Source organism: Mytilus californianus, unplaced genomic scaffold (genome assembly GCF_021869535.1).
Source record: "Mytilus californianus isolate M0D057914Y unplaced genomic scaffold, xbMytCali1.0.p SCAF_9, whole genome shotgun sequence".
NCBI lineage: Eukaryota > Metazoa > Mollusca > Bivalvia > Mytilida > Mytilidae > Mytilus > Mytilus californianus.
Window position 1 is genome coordinate 81442919 of NW_026262745.1, and position 14920 is coordinate 81457838.

At 32.6% G+C, this 14920-nt stretch overlaps 1 protein-coding gene and 1 long non-coding RNA gene across 3 annotated transcripts in view; one reads left to right on the plus strand and one right to left on the minus strand.

Annotated features, from left to right (window-relative positions):
• The window catches only part of LOC127716465 (protein furry homolog), a 631222-nt gene that overhangs the window by 450276 nt on the left and 166026 nt on the right, over nt 1-14920 (plus strand). For both annotated transcript variants that reach the window (XM_052222678.1, XM_052222679.1), the window contains exons 50-51: nt 379-469; nt 3132-3214. In XM_052222678.1, coding sequence (XP_052078638.1) covers nt 379-469; nt 3132-3214 — 174 coding nt within the window. The remainder of the gene's footprint in view (nt 1-378; nt 470-3131; nt 3215-14920) is intronic.
• The window catches only part of LOC127716526 (uncharacterized), a 331247-nt gene that overhangs the window by 235348 nt on the left and 80979 nt on the right, over nt 1-14920 (minus strand). The gene's annotated exons all lie outside the window — the stretch shown is intronic.

The following is a 14920-nucleotide window of genomic DNA, read 5'->3' on the forward strand; positions in this document are numbered from 1 at the left end:
GCTGTCTGTTTGGTTCAAAATGAACTATTTTGTAAAATAAAATCTTTCCTTAATCAAAGCATTCTATTTTTAGAATGCATGCTTGAAATCATCAGGCATTTTAGGAACTGGGAAAACGAGATTTTCTCAAATTTTGGACACACAATACACAAAATCTTTAAGATGAAATCATGACTAAAGAAGATTTCATGAAATGAAAGTATGTCAAGAATATGTTCACAAAATAATATCCAATTATTGGTTTTATAAAGTGACCAAAGTGTAGCCAAGATACACTAGAATGCTTCATAACTCTAAATACCGGGTAGTTAAGATATGAATTATGGGATGGAGAATTTGATTTCAGAATATATTCTCTGATTAATTATGATTTTTCAGGTAATATTTAGCCAGTCGAGTGATACTTTGGACCATCAACAGAGTGTTGTGTCTAGTGGCGAAGAAACATCACTACCAGATGCTGGATCAAGTAGGTTTTGTCATGAAATGTTAAAGTATTGTACTAAATAATAAGGGTCAGTGACCGTCCGTCAGAGGGTAACATTCTCATTTTCCTATTTAGATCACCTGGACCAGAGATCATTTAGAGCTACTGCCATCACATAGTATTAAAAGTGTGGCAAAAGATACCAAAGGGATATTCAAAACTTATAAGTCGAAAAAACAAACTGACAATGCAATGGTAAAAAAAACACAACAGTACACAAAACACAACATCGAAAAATATAGACTGAGCAACAGGACATGTTGCTCATGTAAGTACATACTCTGTGATAAGTCTAATTTGCTAAGTCACGTTCAAGAAAAAGAGGATGGGATTGTGGTTAAGAGAATTGGAACACATCCGTTGTCATCTGTGAAACAGATATTCCATAACTTTCAACCAACTTGTGATGGTGTCAGTAAAATTTTCAAAGGGATGATCTCAACTTCACCACTTGGAATTAATGGTTCAATAGCTTCTGTGTAAGCAGCAACCCTCTATCAAGGAAATCATGATAAGAAATGCAAGCTCTAGAATATTGTATCAACTGGGAGATATATACTCGATATGCAGGCGTTGCTGGAATGTTGCTATATAGAAATGGAAAGTTCAGAATTGGGAAACTGAAATCGTCTCTTTTGTGGTAAAGTTTTGTTCTCAACAGACCCTCATTGTTAATTTCTAGAGACAGACTTAACTGTATCTGTTGTATCCTTTATTTCAAGTTCCATGGGGTAGTTGCGTTCAACATAGCCACCAAACTTTGAATTGTTAAATAATAGGACATCATCTATATAGCAGAACGTGAAGTTAAAGGATAATTAATGCTAGCTTCTTTTGATTCTTCCTAACAAGATCCTGTATAAAGTCAGCCTCACATGAATCAAGGAACAATTTTTGTGGTTCATTGATCAATGTTAAGTTTCAGTAGTTAGGTTCTCTTCCAAGATACTATAAGCAATAAGTCAACTTTTTTTGGTGTATGGAATGATTGCAAGATGTACATGTCTGTCTGGCAGGGTTCGTCTGACCTCGGCCTTGTTTTCATGGTTCATTGGTCAATATTAAGTTTTCCTGGTTAAGTCTGTTTCTTAAATACTACGAGCAATATGGTCAACTTTAATTGATGCATGGAATGATCGTAAAAGAGAGGCGAAGGATACTAAAGGGACATTCTAACTCAAAAGTTGAAAATAAACTGACAATGCCATGGCTAAAAAGAAAAAGACTAACAAACAACAGTACACAAAACACAACATAAAAAACCAAAGACTGTAAGGTGTATATGTCTGTCTAACAGGGTTCATCTGACCTTGATCTCATTTTCATGTTTCATTGGTCAATATTCAGTTTTCATGGTTTTGTCTGTTTCTTGTATCCTATAAGCATAAGGTCAACTACATTTGGTGTATGTAATGATTGGAAGGTGTACATGTCTGTCTGGCTTGGTTTATATGACCTTGACCTCATTTTCATGGATCTTTGATAATGTTGAGATTATGTGATACTTGTAGTAAAACTTTATCTTTAGGACTTTTAACATAACATCAATCATGGTTAGTAAAGCAGGCAATACATTTCAGTGTGTGCACTCTTTTTGTAATTTTTGAAGGTCATTAGCTGACCTATAGTTGCTTCAATCTATAGCTATGTCATTTGGTCTATGGGTTAATAGTTGTCATTGACCTCATATTCGTGGTTCATTGGCCAGTGTTTAGTTTTTGTGGTTATGCTTGTATGTTAGACACTACATGTATAAGCAAAAGGTCAACTATATTTGGTTTCTGGAACAACTGCAAGGGTCTACATTTCTATTGGCATTGTTCATCTGTCTTTGACCTGCTTATGCTTAGAAGTTGTCCTTCCTTTGTTAATTCACTTTTCTTGGCTGTCTAATCAAATCATCCAGGATTTCCAACAGCTTCCTTCATTTGTGGAATTTTCTTTTTTGCTGTAATTACAAGTTTTGGCCTGTTTGTATGTGGTTGTCAGGTGGCATGGTGCACAGTGCGGGTGTTCATTGAAAAGTGGATACATAATTTGTATACCGATAATTGAACTCATACAGTTTTCAACCAAGTTCTACAAATTTGCACAGAAAGATTGCAAACACGTTGAAGTTGTGCACCTGCTATTATGGAATTGTATGAGAATTTTTTCCTATTTTCCAGATTTTGAATAAGTTTATTCTGTACTTGTGACTTTTAAAATTCTAAAAAGATATTTTAAGTTTAATCCTTTCCCAACTTTTCTGCTTTATTTTGCCAGTTGTTGTAGTTATAAAAATAAGGAGATGCAGTATGATATGTGAACCTTTATTTGTTCTGCCAAAATAAAAGTTCTGCTGGAAACTTAGTCAATAAACAATGCCATAATATCTGTTCCTGCTGGAACAAATGTTATACACCCTTTATTCCATAAGTTGTTCCAGTGGAAAAAATGTATAGAATATTTCTTCCATTTAGATCTTATATTATGATAGAACTTCCATTTAATGACAGATTGCCAATGAGACAACTATCCACCAGAGAAAAAAGGATGTGGATATAACTATAGACATACTTAAGCTTTGATAATTCATGATACACAACCAGACTTAATAAAAGCAAAGTAGAATCATTACAGAGGTGTTTTGTTATATTTGCAGGTGACAATGACCCAAATGTCAATGATATTAATCTGACAATCAAAGGCTTTGATTTTCTGGACAATGAGCTCAATGATTCCGAGGTTTGAATTTTATCTCTTATTCTTCATTTGAAAATTGTAGAACATATTTTACTCTCCGCATGCTGAACTGTTTTCAGAAAATGTCTAATTTTAGTTCATTTGCAAAAATATGCAAATTATATACAAATGAGCTTATACTCTGCTGCTGATGCATATTGATGTCAATAAAGTTAAGATAGGGGATCACAGGACAAGGTGGGTGGGTGTGATGCTGCCCCAAAGTTGGTTTTAAGTTGCAAAAAGCAACAATTTTGATTTTTCGCTCTATTTCTTGACCTGGAAGACAGAAGGGATGCTGATGGATGTATCTCATTGTAGTCTGCATGTAGAGTGGACCCAGTGAACACATTGACCCCATAAGTGCTTAGTTCAGAGTGAACCTGATCTGAGTATGGTAGTCTAAAGAAGGTCATTTCACCAAAAATTGGAATATTCAGATTTTTCTCGATTTTTTGGTTTCACCTGTACCTGCAACAGGAAGTAGTCGTTCCCCAAGCGTATTTCAATAATAAACACGATCAGTAGTTATATGCCTGTGGGTTTATCCTATTTTTGAAAGTTTTTGGCTTCTGTACTGCGTGTCCCAGACACCGAAGGGAAGCCCACCGCTCCAGAAAAAACAGTTTTATCAGATTTCAATTTTTATTTAGTATTTAGGGTCAAACTACACCTTAAACCTGACAATAAATAACATAAGTTTGAGGAAACATGCTTCAATTTCGAAATACATATCATACATTTGACCTCTAAAAGTAAATTTGGCAATTGGAGCCAAAAAAACAGTATTTTGGGTGGAGGCCGTAATGTTACGGCTCCCGTATGGTAAGGATTAAGATCTTTTAGAGTTTACATGATAAATTATTACTTGGTCAAAACAAATTTTATGTTTTCTAGAAAGTATGATATTTGCCATTGTAGTCATGCTAATTATTTTTGTATCATAGAGCAAAGTATGTTGCAGCAATGAGAATGTTAGAATTAGGGATGCTATTCTGGTGGGGAAGGCTTCAACAGTTGGGTAAATCTGATTATTTCAGAGGGTAGTAGAGCTGGATGAATCTGTACATTTCAGAGGGAAGAACAGGATGAATATTGTTATTTCAGAGGGTAGTAGAGCTGTATGAATTTGGTTATTGCAGAGGGTAGTAGAGCTGGATGAATCTGGTTATTTCAGAGGGTAGTAGAGCTGTATGAATCTGGTTATTGCAGAGGGTAGTAGAGCTGGATGAAACTGGTTATTTCAGAAGGTAGTAGAGCTGGATGAATCTGTACATTTCAGAGTGAAGAAGAACAGGATGAATATTGTTATTTCAGAGGGTAGTAGAGCTGTATGAATCTGGTTATTACAGAGGGTAGTAGAGCTGGATGAATCTGGTTATTCCAGAGGGTAGTAGAGCTGTATGAATCTGGTTATTACAGAGGGTAGTAGAGCTGGATGAATCTGGTTATTACAGAGGGTAGTAGAGCTGGATGAATCTGGTTATTACAGAGGGTAGTAGAGCTGGATGCATCTGGTTATTACAGAGCATGATAATTCATTATTAGTCTGAAGTTTCCAACTGAACTGTGATTAGAATGATTGCATAAACAAAACTAGATAAGTTGAACATTACACAATCTTTTCTTAAGCCCCTTCTGTAGCGAAGGGGGCATTAAGTTTTACCCATGTCCGTCTGTACATCCGTCCGTAAGTCCCAAAATTGGTTTCCGTTCTCTTAACTCTAATTTGCCTCAACCAAATGTTATGAATCTTATGCACAATGCTTATTATCACTAAACACAAATCAGGTTTGAATTTTGGTGGCATCACTTTTACCGTTCTAGAGTTATGCCCTTTACAAATGGAAAAATTGCTGAATTTTTCGTTTCCGTTCTCTAACTTTAGTTTTCCTCAACCAAATGTTATGAAACTTATACATAATGCTTATTACCACAAAACACAGATCAAATTTGAATTTTGGTGGCCTCACTTTTATCGTTCTAGAGTTATGCCCTTTACAAATGGAAACTTTCTGAATTTTTCGTTTCTGTTCTCTAACTTTAGTTTGCCTCAACCAAATGTTATGAAACTTATACACAATGCTTGTTACCACAATACACAGATCAAGTTAGAATTTTGGTGATGTCACTTTTATCATTCTAGAGTAATGCCCTTTACAAATGGAAAAATTGCTGAATTTTTCGTTTCTGTTCTCTAACTTAAGTTTGCCTCAACCAAATGTTATGAAACTTATACACAATGCTTATTACCACAAAACTCAGATCAATTACAAATTTGGGTAGCGTCACTTTACCGTTCTTGAATAATGTCCCTTTATAACATTATATGCAAGTGGGGGCATCATCTGTGTCTCATGGACACATTCCCTAATTATTTCAAATATATATGGTCTATAGACTAGTTTCCAGTTCTTCTTAATGAATGAGGTAAATAATGTCATTGACCAATTGACTCTTACTGTGACCTAAGCATTGTGATATGAGAATTGTACGAGGAAATGCATGAATACGAAAGTTGTCTTTAGAATCATTGTAATATGTACTTGTATGTCAAACATCTTGACCTCATTTTTATGCTTCAATAATTAACATCAAGTTCTGAGTAATACATCAATAGTATCTGTTCTGTAGAATTAGTAAATGTCCATCTGACAGGGTTGACCAAGGGTTGACCTGATTCTTACCTTATTTTCATGTTTCATTGATAAATGTAATTTTATGCCAGTAGTACCTGATCACAAAGATAAGTGTTACATTAAGAATTTAAAAAGGCATGTTGTTAATATGAAAACAGGTGCCAAATTGGAATAATTGCACTTTAGCATGTGGACTTGATTGGAGAAAAAGGGTTTATTAATATATTAACATATAAATGAATTGGAAAAAAATGTAATTGTATGGGTTAAACCATTTGAAAAGTGGCAATATTGATTCCTTGTGTGGTTTGTCAAATACACATTGTTATTATCAAAATAATCCCATGTTATCTGATTTATGATTGATGCTTCTTTTTATATTGGTATCACGTCGTTGTCCTTGTCGTCGTCCGAAGACACATTGGTTTCCGGACAATAACTTTTGTTTAAGTGTATGGATTTCTATGAAATTTTACCATAAGGTTTATGACCACAAAAGGAAGGTTGGTATTGATTTTGAGGGTTATGGTCCTAACAGTTCAGGAATTAGGGGCCAAAATGGGGCCCAAATAAGCATTTTTCTAGTTTCCAGACAATAACTTGTGAAATGGTGTATGGATCTCTCTGAAATTATACCACAAGTTACAATCACAAAGGGATGGTAAGAATTTGCTTTGGGGGGTTATGGCTCAAACTGTTTAGGAATTAGGGGCAAAAAAGGGGGAAAAACAAGGGTTTCCAGGTTAATGGACAATTACTTAAGTACAAAACATAATTCAAACACATATTGTCAAATTACCTCCCTTACACTGCTTGTAAATTATTTATAAAGAAATGTATTGTCTTTAGGTGATTAGCTGTCAATTTATTTTTAGAAGTTACTATTTTAAAAATGTTTAATAAAGGTTTTTTAATTTTTGCCATGACTATGATGTCATTTTCTATTTTAAAACTTTTATGATGTATTTAAATGGGCTTTTATGGTTAAAAAAATCATTTTTCTAGTTTCCAGACAGTAACTTGTGATTAAGTGTATGGATCTCTCTAAAATTGTACTACAAGGTTCCATACTACAAAGGAAAGACTGCAATTGAGTTTGATGGTTAATGCTAAAAGGGTGTTTCAAAAAGTTTGGGGGCAATTTTTTTTAAAAGGGTTCGTATTTTTTTTTTTTTATTTTCAAAATTTCAAATTTTTGAAAAGTTTCAAGAAGAAATCTTCAATTGCACAGTATTGCCCATTAGATTTGTAAGATCTTTGACCACATTTATTTTGTGTCAGAAACCCATATTATGTCAAAAATTTGATCACAATCCAAATTCAGATAGTATCAAGCTTGAATATTGTGTCCAAATTTGCCCCAACTGTTCAGGGTTCGACCACTGGGGTCGTATCAGGCTGCGCTCAGCAAAGCATTTTATTAAAATGCTTGACCCACAATAATAAGGGTGACATTGTGTATTCCAGTCTGTCTGTACATCTGTTAGCTTAAAGATTTGGTTTAAGGAAGTTAGATGTGAAGCTGAAGTTACATTAACATGAAACTTGATACATATGTTCATTATGACTTGAACTTTCTGAAATTAAGCAAAATTAAGGTTTTGACCCTGATTTAAAAGTTTTTTGAAACATCGAAATGTGATATGGTCTGAAATCTGTCCATTCTAAGGTTAAGGTTTGGTTTAAGGTAGTTAACTGTGAAGTTGTTTTCACATCTTCATGCATACATGTTTATAATGATGTGAATTTTCGAAATATGACAAATTATGGTTTTGATCCTTATTTCATGGTTCAATGAATTATGGACACAGCAGGCACTAAGTATTTTGATGACACAAACTGTTATAACCAAAGAATAAGTGCCTATTTTATGCTCATTGTAAACTGTGAACATATATTTGTTCCGCATGATACTTGTTCCCCCTGGAACAAAACTATGGATAATAAAAGTTCTTGGGAACAAACATTACATAATACTATTTCCACCTTCATAAGATATTCACCTGGAACTAAAACATCATATGGTTTCATAATATTTGTTCCTTTAAAGATAGAGTGTTATTTGATTTTTAACACCTGATTACATCTTAATTAATGTTCACCTCACATGGCATTTACCTGCACATGTAGTACAAACAAAGAATGGAGTCTGAGGAATACAACAAAAATTGTACATATTTAAACGATGGCTCTTATTCTAAAGAAGGTAAGAATATATATTTTTAATATTTTATTACTGCATGCTCCACTGTGACTTACTTAACTAAATGGTCCGTTAGTCTGTATCAATGAAGAAAGTTTATTTTATACTTTAGTCAAGCATGAAGTTAGCCACAAATTTCAGACGAAAATGCCTGTACTTTATTATTGGAAATTTACTTCCATACATTTGTAGCTAGAAATTATTTTGGATATTGTGGTATATATTCCTAGAACTTTGAAGATATAATAAATATTTCTAGAACTTTAAATATCTAATAACCATGATAACTATTCCTGAAACATTTATAATATAGCCAATATTCCAATATGCCTGAAACTTTTATAATATAGCAAATATTCCTAGAACTTTTAGATATAAAAAATATTCCTGGAACTTTTTATAATATAACAAATTCTCCTGGAACTTTTATAATATAACAAATATTCTTGGAACTTTTATTATATAAAACATTGTCCATAATATTTATTCAAAAGAACTTTTAGCATATAACAAAAGTTCCATTGGGAACTTTCCTTATGTAATATTTTATCCTTTGTGAAGGAAATTTTCTTATAGCATTGGATAAAATATTATATAAGGAAAGTTCCCAATGGAACTTTAGTTATATGATAAAAGTTCTTTGGAACAAATATTATGGGGGAACTTATATTCTGTCACAAAAAGGTTGAATTCATCATCCAGGCAATTTATGCTAATAAACTGAAATTGAAAGTTTGCATAGTTATAACCCTTAGATAACTCTTTTCATACCCCTGCTCAAAAGGAGATATTTTCATCCATCCATAAATCATTTTTGTCACATATATATTTCTCAAGAAAACCTTTTTCTGATCCATCACTTACCTACTTCCTGTTTGTCACATACATTTTTTTCACACTGATGCACACCGATGCACACATAATAGAGGGGCCAAATTTTTAAGGTCTTTGACCACATTTTTTTGTGTCAGAAACCTATGTTATGTCAAAAATTTGATCACAATCCAAATTCAGACAGTATCAAGCTGGAATATTGTGTCTAAACTTGCCCCAACTGTTCAGGGTTCGATCTCTGCGGTCGTATCAGGCTGTGCTTGGCGAAGCATTTTATTAGACCTTTTCTTTACATCAGGATTGGTTGTTTTTCATAAAATATGATAAATACAGTATATGAGATAACTCACAACAATTTTGTTCACATTGTTTAAAAAGCCAATATTTCTTCTTTTCATAAAAATTGATGCACTTTTAATTGAAATCAGTCATTTCAAATGCCTACGGATGAGTTATTTTTATAAAATTTGAATAATCTAAGGATAATGATGCCTAAACTTGTGTGTGTTTTGACAAAGAGTGCAATTATTTCTTTATTTTGATGGAAATCATAAACTGCCATTGAATTTAGTTCGTTTTGTACATCAGGATGGATTGTTTTTCATAATTTATGATGAATATAAGTGAAAAGATGTTAAAATTGTTCTCGATGTTTAAAAATGCCATTTTTCTTCTCTTTATCCAATTAAATGCAATGTTATTTGCAATCAGTCATTTTAAATGCCTCTGGATAAGTTTTTTTTATGCCCCCGCCATAGTGGAGGGGGCATTAAGTTTTACCCTTGTCCGTCTGTACGTACGTCCCAAAATTGGTTTCTGTTCTCTAACTTTAGTTTGCCTCAACCAAATGTTATGAAACTTATACACAATGCTTATTACCACAAAACACAGATCAACTTTAAATTTTGGTGGCGTCACTTTTACCGTTCTAGAGTTATGCCCCTTTACAAATGGAAAATTGCTGAATTTATCGATTCCGTTCTCTAACTTTAGTTTTCCTCAACCAAATGTTATGAAACTTATACACAATTCTTATTACCACAAAACACAGATCAAGTTTGAATTTTGGTGGCGTCACTTTTATTGTTCTAGAGTTATGCCCCTTTACAAATTTCCTTTGTCCATGATTGTAGTTGAATCAACTACAATCAATGCTTTATACAATGCAATGTTTAATTTTGACTTCCACTGATAAAACACAGATCAAGTTGAATTTGGGTAGTGTCACTTTAACCATTATTGAGTTATGCCCCTTTATAAATCGAAAGATTGCAAAATTTTTAGTTTCCATTCTGTAACTTAAGTTTGCCCCAACCAAACATTATGAAACCTATACACAATATTCATTACCACAAAACTAAGATCAAGTACAAATTTTTTGTTTCCGTTTTCTAACTTTAGTTTGCCTCTGAAGTTGAACCAAATGTTATGAAACTTATACACAATGCTCATTACTACATAATACAGATTAAGTACGAAATTTGGTGGCAACACTTTTACCATTCTTGAGTTATGTCCCTTTATAAACATAAAAATTGCTGAATTTTTCGTTTCCTTTCTCTAACTTTAATTTGTCTCAATCAAATGTTATAAAACTAATATACACAACCGTTTTTACAAATAGAAAAATTGCTGAATTTTTAGTTTCTGTTCTCTTCTTAAGTTAGCCTCAACCAAATGTTATGAGACTTACACACAATGCTTATTACCAAAAAACTCAGATCAAGTTCAAATTTTGGTAGCGTCACTTTTACTGTTCTTCAGTTATGTCCCTTTATAACTATAAGATATGCAAGCGGGGGCATCATCTGTGTCCATATGTGGACACTATCCACATTTATTTTTTGATGAAATGTGAATAATATAAGGATAAAGATGCTTAAAGTTTTGTGTTTGTTGTATATGAATAAATTATTTCTTTATTTTAATGGAAATCATGAACTGCCATTGGATATTAGTACTTTTTGTACATCTGGATGTTTTTTTTCATAAAATATGATAAATATCAGAGAAAAGATACTAAAAGGTTGTTGTCATTGTTTAAAATTGCCAATATTTCTTCTTTTTATGAACAATATGCATTGTTGTTTGCATTTTTAGACTTGTACCTCGAATTTGACACAAGTGGTCATCTCAGTACCAGAATCTATGACAAACAAAACGATTTTAATTTTGAAATTATGAATTTCCCCCACCTAGTGAAGTAGCAATATACCAACTTCCCCTGCATATGGGATATACATTTCTCAACTCATTTGGTATTCAAGAGCTGCTACTCAGACTTTATAAAACGTCAGCAGTGTCAAAGCAGAAAGCTGATAAACCAGGGTTATGTCAAAGAACGTCTCGTCCTTTTTCTAAAAAAGTTCATCAAAAGATACCAAGACCTTGTTGATAAATATTCAGTATCACAAATAATACATGATGGTCTTGAAGTATAGATTCTAGGTACTGATGTCTCTTATCATCTTAATTAAGTGTTAGAGTGTTCTTTTTATTTGTCTTTGTTTATTTTTAACCTTTACTGTTTAGTCCATTTTTGGTAATATCCTTTTGGCTTGGCTCAGCATTTATACATCCCGCCATTGTTTTATTGTGCTATGGTCATTTTTTGTATTCTTGTCTTTCATTTTTGCTTATATGCTTTGACTATAGCCGTCCCGTCTTGTTAGAGCTCTCACATGTACAATTCTTGCCAGATTTTAATGAAACTTATATCATAGGTTTCTATCAGCAATGTCTTGGACAAGTTCGAAAATCAGTGCCGATCAATTATTTTTGAAAGAGTTATGCCCCTTGGAAACATTAATTATATGGAAAATTGCATTGTTAGCGCTCTCATGTGTACAATTCTTGCCAGATTTTTATGAAACTTATATCATAGGTTTCTATCATCAATGTCTTGGACGAGTTCGAAAATCAGTGCCGATCAATTATTTTTGAAAGAGTTATGCCCCTTGGAAACATTAATTATATGGAAAATTGCATCGTTAACGCTCTCATTTGTACAATTCCTGCCAGATTTTTATGAAACTTATATCATAGGTTTATATTAACAATGTCTTGAACAAGTTCAAAAATCAGTGCCAATCAATATTTTTTAGAAGAGTTATGCCCCTTGGAAACATTATATGGAAAATTGCATCGTTAGCGCTCTCATGTGTACAATTCTTGCCAGATTTTTATGAAACTTATATCATAGGTTTATATCAGCAATGACTTGGACGAGTTTAAAAATCAGTGCCTATTAATTATTTTAAAAAGAGTTATGCCCCTTGGAAACATTAACTAAATGGAGAATTGCATTGTTAGCGCAATGGTCGAGCGGCTACCAAACAGTGTCCGTTCATTAACATGAAAATGCTTTGACGAAATATTTTCAAATTTAGATATTGTTTCCTGTGACTAAATGAAGGTCAAGTTCAATTTTCACGATTTCATCTGTTCTCGTTGTTGAGTTTTAGAATTTTAAGTAGCAAAATTTATTTTTATTATATGAATTTGAGTAATTTCCCTTTGAACAGAAATTAAAAATTAATTTCTTTGTCCTTTGGTCTCTTGTTGTTTTTTTTTTAAATTTTGAGGCCTGTCTTCAAATTGGTCCACATTTAGGTCCAAAGGGTCCAAAGGGTCCAAAATACAATTTTTTTTATTTAAAAAAAAAAAATTGAATTCTTGTTGTTCTTTGATATGCTGAATCTAAGTGGTATTTAGATTTTTGATTTTAATTTGAAAATAGATATAACATCATATCTAATTTTAGAGAACTATTTTTATATCATTTATTCAGTTTGAGTTATTTCCCTTTGAACAGAAAATAATAAGTATTTGGATAACATTAAACTGTGTTTCATTTCAACATAAATTGAATATATATATAGGGTTCTTTCAAATGCTGAATCTAAACCTGTCTTTAAATATTGGATTTTTGGGCCCAGTTTTCAAGTTGGTTCAAATTAGGGTCCAAAATTAATTTTTTTTGTGTCACAAACCTATGCTGTGTCAAATATTCAATCATAATCCAAATTCAGAGCTGTTTTAAGCTTTAAATGTAGTGTCAATACTTGATAAACTGTTCAGGGTTCGACATCTGCAGGAAATCCGGTTTGCTGTCACTCTGACAGCCTCTTGTTACCTATTATGTCTGTCTGTCTGTTTTGCTCACACATTGTTGTCAATATAATCGAATTTTACGCGACTGTCATACAGGTGAGAGGTTTGGTTGGATGTGGGGCCAGGTTTGATCCACCGTTTTCTACATAGGGAAATGCCTGTGCCTGATCAGGGGTGTGACGGTTGTTTTCCATTAGTTTGATGTGTTTGAGCTTTTGATTTTGATTTTGCCATTTGTTGGGGGACTTTACGTTTTGGATTTTCCTTGCAGTTTGGTATTTTTGTTATTTTACTTTTTGCAATCATTTATTTCAAATGCCTCTGGATAAGTTATTTTTTTTATAAAATTTGAAGAATAAAAGGTAAAAGATTCTTAAACTTTATATTTTGTTTTAATTTTTTAGAGTGTCCCACTTGCATATTTCTTTATTTTATTGAAAAGAATTCACCAAAATTTGAAATATTTGATCAATTGATTTTTTTAGAGCATTTTTTGAAAAATTTAGTACATTCAACAATCGCAATAAACACCGTTTTTAACACTCATCTGGTTTGAAAAAATGCCTATATATTAACGACAATTCCAATTCTTTAATAAGATTTAAATTTTAGTTTTATCTGAATATTTCTGTTCTCGTCTAACAAACGCAAAATTTTAGTGCTAATAACTGAATGATTAATAATAAAATGTCAGGCTTCGGTATTTGAATGATTCATATTTTTCTGTGACACCATTTTAATTAAATGAAATGAAACTAAGATTCCGTAATTTGTATGAGTTCAACATGTGATGCAGAAGAGTTCAAATCGTCAGAAAGATCAATCCGTCCGATCAGTCAAAGATTTTCACTATAAGTCTGACGAATTGTTGATATGAGTTGACGTGAACTTGACTGATCGGTGACTGATCCATGACTGTTGACTGTAGTAACGCCTAAGGTTGCAAGTACTGTATCTTGAAAATTATAGTAGAGAGAGAGATACTTGACATAGTAAAAATGATTAAGTTTAATATTGGTAAAGTGATTATGCTTAGTTATCTTCTTTTGAATGTTTCACATTGTTTAGTGTATAATATATGTTACAGTGAATTTGTAAAATCAGGGATATTTCAGGGATTTTTTATAATCACTGAACTGATTAGTGATTTTATAAAATCCCTGAAATAATTAAGATCTTTTTTACAGATTCCCTAATTAAATTTCAGGGAGTTTTTAAAAATAATTAATTCTTTTTGATTTAAAAAGTCTTATAAAAAAGCCTACAGCAGTTACACTCAACAAGTTTGGGGTTAACTTATCCTTTCATATTACTACTAAGTGAGTGAATGCAACTTCGTGTTCTACTTGTAAAATAAATGTACATGTTTTATGTGGAAAATTGGTCATAACAGAAGAGTTTCCGTCAAAAGTAATGATGCGGAAACGGTCATTCAAAATGAACGTGCAAACGCTTCTCAATCAATGGAAAAACAAGCCAATCGTATGTTAAGTTGGTCTAATAGAGTTTTAGAAGAAATAGACATTGGATGTGATGTTGCTATTCCTATCACAGTTGTTAGTCATGGGAAGGGTGACACAAGACATATAATAGAAATTGTTCATGGAAAGTCTTGCTATCAAACATGGCATTTTTTGTTAGGGTCATACACAAGAAACCAGTTTAAACCCACTGATTTCCTGTTTTTGAGTCCATCAGCTGTATCTATTGACAATTTCATATTTTTTGGACAAGCAGTTAAACTGTTTTCCATTTGTGATGGACAAGGTTTTATTAAATGTGGATGTTCTGGAAAGGATAGATGTTAACAAAATAGGTGCCTGTCGAAAAGCAGGGCAATTACGATGCATTCATTATAATTCTTGGGTTACCAATTTTCATGGATTTCGTAGGTACAGGTGAACCACAAATTTAAATATT